Genomic DNA, 9846 nt, shown 5'->3' on the forward strand with positions numbered 1-9846 from the left:
TCCACCAAACACCGCCGCCGCCGCCGCCGGAGACGACAAGAGTCACACAAAGACCAGACACCTCGACGCGCCGGCAGCTACCTATCTAGGGAGCTCTCAGCGCCCGTCTGCCCCGCCTCAATCAACTGCCCGTCTCTCATTTCAACCCCAGCACTATGACCTCACAGGCAGACCAACTCGGGACTCCTTTTGACAAGCAATAGAACTAAACGCACCCGCAACATCTAATAAGGCCCTCGCTGCCACCAGCATATCGTGCCACCGAACTACACACACCTCGGAAGACTTGAGACCGGCCGCAGAGCAGCAGCCCACCGACGGACACGACGCCGCCGCCGCCGCCGTCCTCGACGCCGAGAGGAGCCGCTGCACGCTAGCTCTTCTCCATCAGCACCACCGGCCAACCTCTGAAGAGCAGTATCCGTACCTTACAGAGTACGTACAGAAAGAGGGTGACGGATCCCAGAGTGCACTGACACTGGTCTGCCTCAATCGCCGCTTTCCCGCCCCCACCCCGCACTCCGCACACAACAGCACAAGACAGCAACCACCGACTGTATCCTGACCCGGCGAGCTGCATCCGTCCACCTCCTGCTGCGAGTTCCTGACCAAACACCCAGAGGTCACCTCCGACGAGGCCCCGTATGCCACCCAATCATCACGGCATCTGAATAAGGCTGCCCGTCCACAGCAAAACACTCACCCCCCGCGAGACTGCGAACCACTTGATCCATCGCCCGGGCTCCAAGCTCGCCCTCATCTTTCAAAATGACGCAGTCTCCCATGATCTCCTCGCCCCTCAAGGCCACAAACGAGATCGACTGGGTCTCCCCGCTGAAAGACTACATCCGCAACACATACGGCGATGATCCCGAGCGCTACGCCGAGGAATGCGCCACCCTCAACCGCCTGCGACAGGATGTGAGGGGCGCCGGCAAGGACAGCACCTCGGGTCGCGACATGCTCTACAGATACTATGGCCAGCTCGAGCTGCTCGATTTGCGCTTCCCCGTCGACGAGCAGCACATCAAGATCTCCTTCACATGGTACTACCCGCTCCCCAAGCTAGCCGCGCCCGCAGACTGACACCCGCCGATCACAGGTTCGACGCCTTCACCCACAAGTCGACAGCACAGTACTCCCTCGCGTTCGAGAAAGCCTCCATAATCTTCAACATATCCGCCGTGCTGTCATGCCACGCCGCGCACCAGACGAGATCCGAGGAGTCGGGCCTCAAGACGGCGTACCACTCGTTCCAGGCGTCCGCCGGCATGTTCACTTACATCAACGAGAACTTTCTGCACGCGCCCTCGTCCGACCTCAGCCGCGAGACCGTCAAGACGCTCATCGCCATCATGCTGGCCCAAGCGCAGGAGGTGTTCCTGGAGAAACAGGTGGCCGACAAGAAGAAGGTGGCGCTGCTTGCCAAGCTTGCCAGCCAAGCTGCGTACCTGTATGCGCAGGCGGTCGAAGGCGTCCAGGACAACTTCAACAGGGCCATATTCGAGAAGGTCTGGCTTCTCATGGTGCAGGTAAGATCTGTCTTTTTGTCTCCCCACCGTGCAGCTTGGCGAGCTTCGGCTAACGCCCGCAGGTAAAATCAAACCTCATGAGCTCCATGTCCCAGTACTATCAGGCCCTGGCCGACGACGAGGCAGGCCAACACGGAAACGCCGTTGCCAGGTTGCAGGCGGCCGAATCGCAAGGGAAGGAGGCCAACCGCATCGCTTCTAATTTCCCCAATTCCGTGCCACCGAATTCCAACCTCAGCGCTGAGACGGGAGGGCTCCTCGTTGAGTTTACAAAAAGGCACTTGTCGACCGTGCAAGATAAGCTGAAGGAGCTGAGCAAGGACAATGACTTTATCTACCACCAAACCGTGCCGGCGGAGGCGAGCCTCGCACCGGTCGCCAAGCTCCCGGCATCCAAGCCGATTCCCGTGAGCGAACTGTACGCCGGGCAGGATATTCAACGGATCACCGGCTCAGACCTGTTCTCCAAGATTGTGCCCCTGGCTGTGACGGAGTCGGCCAGTCTCTACGACGAGGAGAAGGCCAAGCTTATCAGAGCGGAGACGGAACGAGTGGACATTGCCAACAGCGAGATGGCTGCCAGTCTGGATTATCTAAGGTTACCCGGTGCTTTGCAGGTTCTAAAGGGCGGTTTCGACCAGGAGATTCTTCCCGACGACGAGTTTAGGACCTGGTGCGAGGACGTTGCAGGACACGAGGACCCGACATCCATATTTGAGACACTCCGGACCGAAAAGGACTACATCATCACCACGCTGGACAAGAACACGAAGCAGCTGGACATGGAGGAGAGTGTTTGCGAAAAGATGCGCTCAAAATACGAAAACGAATGGACGCAACAACCGAGTTCCAGGTTGACAACGACGCTGCGGAGCGACATAAGGAATTATCGAGAAGCATTGGAGGAAGCAGCGCGGAGCGACAACCAATTAGCGGCCAAGCTGCGGCAAAACGAGGCTGAATTCGAGGAGATGAGGGCTGCCGCGGCACACGGAAACATTGACGCTCTGTTCCAGCGTGCGGTCGGCAAGGTCCGCGGCAAGACGAGCAACACGGCCAGCCCTTCTGGCAACGAGAACCTGCTGGATATGGACTTTGACGAAGGGGGCCCCAGTGTCGTCGATCAGATCCACAAAGTGGAGGAGATCATGAGGAAGCTGAACCTGGTCAAGAGGGAGCGCAATCAAGTGTTGAAAGACCTCAAGGAAAAGGTAGGTCCTGGTGTTGATGCTTGCAGAAAAGATGCTGACCAAGACAGGTTCACAACGACGACATTTCAGAGATTCTCATACTCAACAAAAAGTCCATTTCAAACTACGAGTCTCAGCTGTTCCAGTCGGAGCTGGAAAAGTTCAGGCCATACCAGAACCGGCTGCTTCAGGCAAACCACAAGCAGTCGGCGTTGATGAAGGAGCTTACGGCCAGCTTCAACACACTTCTGCAGGACAAGCGGGTGAGGTCGGAGCAGAGCAAGTACGAGGCGGTGCAGAGACAAAGGACGGCGGTCATGAACAAGTACAAGCGCGCGTACCAAGAGTTCCTCGACCTCGAGGCCGGGCTGCAGGGCGCCAAGACGTGGTACGCCGAAATGAAGGAGACCGTGCAGAGCCTCGAGAAGAACGTCGAGACGTTTGTCAACAACAGGCGTTCGGAGGGTGCGCAGCTGCTCAACAGCATCGAACAAGAGCGGTCCACCCGCAAGGATGCGCACGCCGAGTTGGAGCGCGAGCGCCTCAGGGGACTGATGGAACGCATGTCGATGGAACCGAACGCGACCTCGCCCAAGCCCACCTCGAACCGCCCGACGCCGTCCCCGTTGAACTTTGCCAGCAACTCCGCGCCGCGGTATCCCCAGACCAACTTCCAAGGGCAGTATCAAGTCCCTCAGTCCCCTCCGGCCAACCAGCAGCAATACCCCAGCTTCGCCGCCCCCCCAACGACGCAATCGTATACGCCCCAGCCGGCCAACACATACGGCCAGCCGGCGTACAACCCAAGCCAATACGGACGCACACCCGGCCCGACGTCTCCGCCGCCTCATCAGTCTACCTTTGGCCCGACCGTCCTTCGCGGGCCTGCATCTCCTCCTCCCAACCAGACGTCATTTAACCAAGGCCAGCCCTACGGCAACTATCCCGGGCAACCGCAGCAGATGCCTGCGGGTTTCGTGCCGCCCCCTCCCCCTCCCGGGCCCCCTCCGCTGGGTCCCCAGCAGACCTTTTACGGCCAGCAAGACTACCAGCAGCAGCAGCAGCAGCAGCAAAACTACCAACAACAAGGCCAGTATCCCTCGAGCGCGCACCCCAGGTCTGCACAGCCGCAGCAGAACAGCGATCCTTGGGCCGGTTTGAATAACTGGAAGTGAGGGCGGACGTGAGGTATGAGCTTGATGCATGGACCCGGAGTCTTGGAATTTGTTCGCTTTTGGCCGCGGTGACAAGGTTGCCACGCAAGCCGACGATGGCCTTCCAGAGTGCCATGACCGAGAGGCCGTTGAGGGATGTAGGTTGGCAGTAAACACACGCAACAGGTATGCTTAAATAGCTGCGGTTCGCGCCTTTGAATAGATGCATGATTGTAAACATGGCCCAACTCGTGCACCTGGACAGGACATACGCACACGCACGCAGCAGATTAGTTGATGCTCTGTATTCCCTTCTTCCTCCACCAGACTTGTCTACCTACCCAAGGCCGTTACGCACTTCATCATTGCATGTGTAAATATGAATAAAGAGATCGACGCACACGCGGAGAGATCCACACACCCAAACTCACATATACATACCCCTTTCTAGATGCAACCCATCAACTTTCATCCCTCGACAACGGCAATCTTTCTTTTGCCGAATGCTTCGCTATGCGTTGTCTCGACACACCAAACAATCTCCTTCTCTCTTTCATCCCACCCACCCTTGCCTTCAATAGGACTATGCTAAATAATGACAATGTAACGCCATGTTCACTACAATATATAAAAAGAACACAAGACTTTAGGGGTTCTACGTCCGTTTAGTCGCGCTCGCTACCCCAAGCCTTGGCCGCTTCGGCGGCTTCTGTCGTGACGTGTGTGTCCTGGGCGGCTTCGTCCTCGTCATCGTCGGACGATTCATGCTTCTCCTTCGCGATGATGGCGGGCTTAGGGGTCAGCGGCGGCTGCTCCTTGTCAGGCTCGGGCGCCACCATCTTGATGGTGCTCTCCTTTTCCTGCCCGTTCAGCTTGCCATCAGCGCTCGCCGCGGGTGTCTCGGCGGCGGCGGCAGCAGCAGGGCCGTCCTTTGACTTTGGCCGGCGCTCCCTCTCGGGGCTGCCCGGCGCCGACTCTACCGTCCCCGCAGAAAACAGCGACTCCGTAAACGAGTCTTGCGTCAGGGGACGGAAGTCGTGGTTGCTGGTGCTGCTCCTCTCCAGGGCCTTCTTCTCGTTGACCTCGGTGCTCGCCGACGAGGTGGACGTCCTGCCGTCCTTGTTGGCGTCCGTTGTCTTGGATTTGCCCCATCCCCTGCCCCAGCCGCCGTATCCTCCGCCCCCTCCGCTGGTATTACTACTCGTGCTGTCCCTATTGCTACCGCTACCGCCGCCGCTGCCGCCCCATCCGGCCTTTCGCTTCTCGCCGGCCCAGGTGACCCATGAACTGACGTATGAGCTGGCCTTGCCTCCCGTGCCCTGAGCGCTCTTCTTCTCCGTTTCGGATCCGATAGTGGGCGTAGGGGGCGCCGACGCGCCAGCCTTCTCGGCCTGCTCCTGGGCGATGCGCTGCTCCTCCGCCCTCTTCTCACGGAACGCCTCCATGTCGGCGTAGAACTTGTTGAACATGGTCGACGCCTTCTCCTTGCCGGCGGCGAAGTTGCGCCCCAGCACCTCCTTGCCGACGGCGAGGCGCTCGTCGAGGTGCATGTCCTGCACCTGCTGCGCGATGCGCCTCTGCACGTCGTCGATCGTTAGGCCACCGGCGCATGGATGCCGCGGCTCGACCACGTCAAAGAGGTGTGAGTCGGTGTTGGCGTTCCAGATGCGGTGGTTCTCCGTGCGGGTCCAGTACTCCACAAAGTCGCTGCCAAAGTCGAGCGACGGGTCGCCCTCGATGTGCGGGAGGAGGGCGCGCGGGTTGTTAGGGTTGGCGAGGAGGTGGGCGCGGTACTTGACCGAGGCGACAAGCGACAGGATGTACTCCTCGAACTGCAGGCGGATAAACTCCTCGCTGCCGACGTAGCCCATGGTCTTGGGCCGGCCCGGGTTGGCCTCATCCCAGGTCTCGTTCACCTCGTTAGTCAGATAGTCGATCCAGCGGCGGTCGGCCGCCGAAAGTGCCAGGGCGTTGCGAAGGGATGTGGAGGTGACATTAACGGTGTGCTCGTCCAGGTTGATTAGGATATCGCTGTAGCGGTCTCGCTGCTGCAGGAGCAGCGAGTTTGTGCTGCCGACAATGTAGGACTTTGTGCCAAAGTCGGCAAGGATGTCGAGCTGCTGGAGGGGTGTGTAGGGGCCAAACAAGCTGCCCTGTTGGGTGTCAGCCTATGCTCAAGAGATGAAAGACGTTCGACGCACCTTGCCGAAGATTTGCAGCGGCAGGCCCATGTAAGTGAGCAGAGAGTTGCGATCGCTCGTCCGCAGACTCGTGGGCTTCCTCAGCTTCTCTTCATACCTGTTCAGCTCGGGATCGGCGCAGTCAATGAGATTACGAATAAGACCGGGTATCAATGAAATGAGAGAAAACTGCATCATGCATAACCGCTCGCAACGTGATCCAAAAAAGAGCATCTGTGAACGGTCAGTATGAGCGCGTCGAGGGCTGACTGCGCGACGCACCTTTGGCTGCAGCAAACAGCACTTGAACAGAACCAACGTCTGCCATCTGAACTCGCGCACAAGCTCCCTAAGACTCATGCCGAGATACTGGTCGCGGCTCTCCTCCTCGGTCAACAGCCCGCGCTCCTTCTCCTCTGCCAGGCTCTCCTGGAAGCGGCGTAGGATCTCCGTGTCGGTGAACTCGCGCTGGGCGAACCAGGCCTGAGTGACGACGCTCAGCCGCTCGCGCATCATACCAAAGTGCTGCGGCGTGTCGGCGATGACGACGACGGCCTTCTGGACCGTCGAGCGGGTCACGTCGGCGGGGCGGTTGATCAGCTGTGAGGCGTCGAGCTGCCGCGTGCACGAAATGCCGAATAGGGACGTCGCGGGCCCGGTGGCGGTCGCAGGGCGGAGGAGGGTGAAGTAGGAAAAGTCCTCGCTCGATCTGTCCAGTATTAGCTTCCTGTCTTGTTGCCGCACACGGGGTTTCCGCTCTCACAGATGTGCGCCGTCGCTCAACGCCATGAACGGCAGCAGCCCCCAGTCGTACTCGACAGCCGGGTCGCTGCCCTCGGGCACGCCAAACCACATCTCGACCTCGGGCCCGCGCGCATGGTGGAAGTCGACGACCGTCACCAGCGGGATGAAGCCCGTCTTCGCAGGCGTCGAAGGCACTGTCAGCGGCGTTGCTACGCCGGACGTGGGCGTCGCGACCTCGGGGGTGTCCATGCCGTGTCTGTCCCCGTCCACGTCTTTCGGTGTATCCACGACGCAGCTTCAGCCCAGTCACTAAACAAGTCTTTGTACAATGCTTTCCGAGCCGACCAATGGCCCTTAACAATTCCAACTACCAATGCTTTCTCGTTGCTGTGGTCTTTGGTTTCCTTGGCGCGACTCGGCCCACTCCTATGACTTTGCCATGTATATTCCCACCTCGGCTCTTTGCAGTTCCCTTCGGGTCGGCGTTGGACCCCTTTCGAGAATCCGTCGCACGTTTCGTCGCAAGTTCGGGCTCGACGGGATTTCGGGTTCGCGCCGCTGTCAGCCTCGCCGTGCGTGGAAGCTATTCGTCCCCCCTCCGAGCAAAAAAGGTGCCGCCAACGTGAGGGGCTTGTTCTGACGTAGTATCGAGCGCTGTCCACTCAGAAGAGGGGCGGAAGTGAGACACACAACGGTCAAGGGGAGCCGTATCCAAAAAGCAATTGACCCCGTCTCGCAGCGGAGGTCAACGATTAAGAGGAGTGGTGGATTAACGGCGGTCTTCTTATAACGCTTCTCTTGTGCCTTTCGTGGCAATCGGGGTCACAGTTGGCAGTGTCGTTGGTGGGATTCGCTCAGAGCGGGAAGAGGGCCAGCTTGGAGAAGCGGTGACGGCGGTCGTCCGGCTCGACCAGCGCGCGCGTGTGCGCGTGTGTTGATGAGCTGTAAAGGTCGGGGTGTCGCACCGCCGGCGTCTCGCGTGGTTGATTCGCTGGCTGGTGTGAACGAATTGCGGAACGAGGAGCGAGCAGTAAGCGACGGCTGGCTTACACGAGAGCCGAACGAGGGCTGCAGAGCTGAAGACGGGAGCAATTCGCCTCTTGTGGACAGCCAGAGGAGAAGAGAATGCGAGATAGGGAGGGGAGATGAGGTGAGAGAGTCGAGGACGTGTTGTCGTGGTGGGTAAGGGCCCAGCAGACGACACGGCGGTACCTTGCACCTTGTTAGTCTTGGGGGGTTCGGGGGTCGATGAGTTGTTGAATTAGTACTAATGCGCTAAGGCATCTCTGTAAGTAATACTTTATTACCACTTCCACTCTTTATTTCAATTTTCTGCCCTCACCTCACGAACCCCTCGGCATCGAAATTTCGTCTCATTTGAAAAAACAATGCTGCTCGTCCCACCTCGGCCGGAGGTGGTGGTTCACTCAGGGATTCGAGAAGCACGCCCAAAATGAACCCCGCGGCAATCTCTGAAGCAACTCGTTCTAGAACCACAGACAACCAGTGCCGGGGTTGCAGCGTTGGCAGGCGCCTCGGACAGTGACATGATACGTCTGGAGATCACGTGTCGTGAGACCAGTCCAGGGTCTGGCACGGGCCGGCCGCTGCCACCTGTAAGTCTTGGGGGTATCATCTTGAACACAGCCAGGCCAAGCAGCTTAATCAACCGGCTGCTGTGAATTCCACGAGAATAGCTTCGTTTCAATTGACATGCACCTCTCACGATCAGCATCACGGGCTGACATTGAGTGTCAATCGCTTTGCCCCCAACCGGCGTAGCGCCAAGGGCCGGCCGAGCTACATGGCCCACCCCAGAGACACGTCAACCATGCACGGAGCACCGACCACCCGTCACCGGTCCAATCGAATGCGCGTCGTTGTGTCCGTAGTGCACATCTACATGCCACGGGCAAGCTCACTCTCACAATGAGCCATTCCCGTCGCGTTAGAAGGGATTGTCAGGACTTGTGTCGATCTTCTGGAAGCCAGAAACCCAGTTCCATGCCGCCCGCCATGCGCGGAAGCCCCCCGGAGTGCACTCCTACCGACGGCAGAGAAATGTCTGGGAGGCAAAAACCTCGTTCCCGGAAGAGGCAAAAGAACCACGTACACCCGCCTCCGCCTACGAGCACCGCCAGCGTGTCTTGCATTGCATGAACCTTGGAATGGGATGGGATTCCCAGAATCTCCCTCCTCGTTGAATCAATCGCATCTCTTCCCGCGCCGTCCCATCTCATCCAATGCTACCTCGCCGTGATGTGGCGACCCTCTTTTTCGTCCAGTGACTTCCTTGCAACTGACTCTGACTGCCGGCTGGTTCGCAGTCAGATGAAGTGATAATTGATCTCCACCAGTGGTAAATGGTTTGCGACGAATCCAACTGAACCGAGTCAGATTGTCGATGAGGCGGTCTGCGGCACATGCTGCCGTGCGACCCCCGCGAGACTTCACCGTAGGCCCGATCGGCCGATGCATCACTCGGTGTAGCCGGAGCATCAGCACCGATGCGGTAGATCACAGCCATTGGGTGTTTTCGCGGTTTCTTCTATTCTTCTCGCCGACTCTACCGTTGCGCCATTCATCGTTCCAGATGGGCTTCCCCCACAGCCCTCTCTGGTGATTACAAGACCATGGCTATTCGTGTTCGTTCGATAGGTATAGTCGTCTTCCCAGGGCCTGGAGACCCTTTGCTGCCTCACACCACCGTCCTCAATGCCGCGGGCTATCATCTAACAGTCGAGGGTCCCCCAGAGAAAGAAAGGAAAAAGGAAATGCCGTTACAACATGGTTTGAAGGAAACATAAAAAGATAAAAACACCTCCGAGATGCATGCCATTTCCTTTATCGCGTATACTGTTGGCCCTCTGCATTGTGTCAACGTTACAAAAACCGAACCCGTCTTCCGAACACCAAGGCAGTGTGTGTGAATGTACTGGAAACACGTCCCATCAGGTTTTGCGTGGTATCATAGCCTCCTCGCTCCTATTTGTCCTCGCTAGGCCCCCCTTTCCTTTTTTTTTTGAAAAAAAAATTGCGCCGTCGT

General features: G+C 58.4%; 2 protein-coding genes across 2 annotated transcripts; one reads left to right on the forward strand and one right to left on the reverse strand.

Annotated features, from left to right (window-relative positions):
• Window positions 1-768: 768 nt before the first annotated feature.
• BRO1 (Vacuolar protein-sorting protein BRO1) lies at window positions 769-3897 on the forward strand (the record flags this gene model as incomplete). Its single annotated transcript, XM_036636634.1, has 4 exons — window positions 769-1046; window positions 1103-1532; window positions 1595-2743; window positions 2791-3897. 4 exons carry the CDS (start codon window positions 769-771, stop codon window positions 3895-3897), a joined length of 2964 nt encoding a protein of 987 aa, XP_036498070.1.
• A 644-nt stretch (window positions 3898-4541) lies between these two features.
• AVL9 (Late secretory pathway protein AVL9) lies at window positions 4542-7049 on the reverse strand (the record flags this gene model as incomplete). The annotated part of the gene is made up of 4 exons (XM_036636635.1): window positions 4542-6029; window positions 6078-6290; window positions 6339-6765; window positions 6820-7049. 4 exons carry the CDS (start codon window positions 7047-7049, stop codon window positions 4542-4544), a joined length of 2358 nt encoding a protein of 785 aa, XP_036498073.1.
• Between the last annotated feature and the right edge of the window lie 2797 nt (window positions 7050-9846).

This window comes from Colletotrichum siamense, assembly GCF_013390195.1.
Source record: "Colletotrichum siamense strain Cg363 chromosome Unknown KSG_Cg363_contig03, whole genome shotgun sequence".
NCBI classification, from domain to species: domain Eukaryota; kingdom Fungi; phylum Ascomycota; class Sordariomycetes; order Glomerellales; family Glomerellaceae; genus Colletotrichum; species Colletotrichum siamense.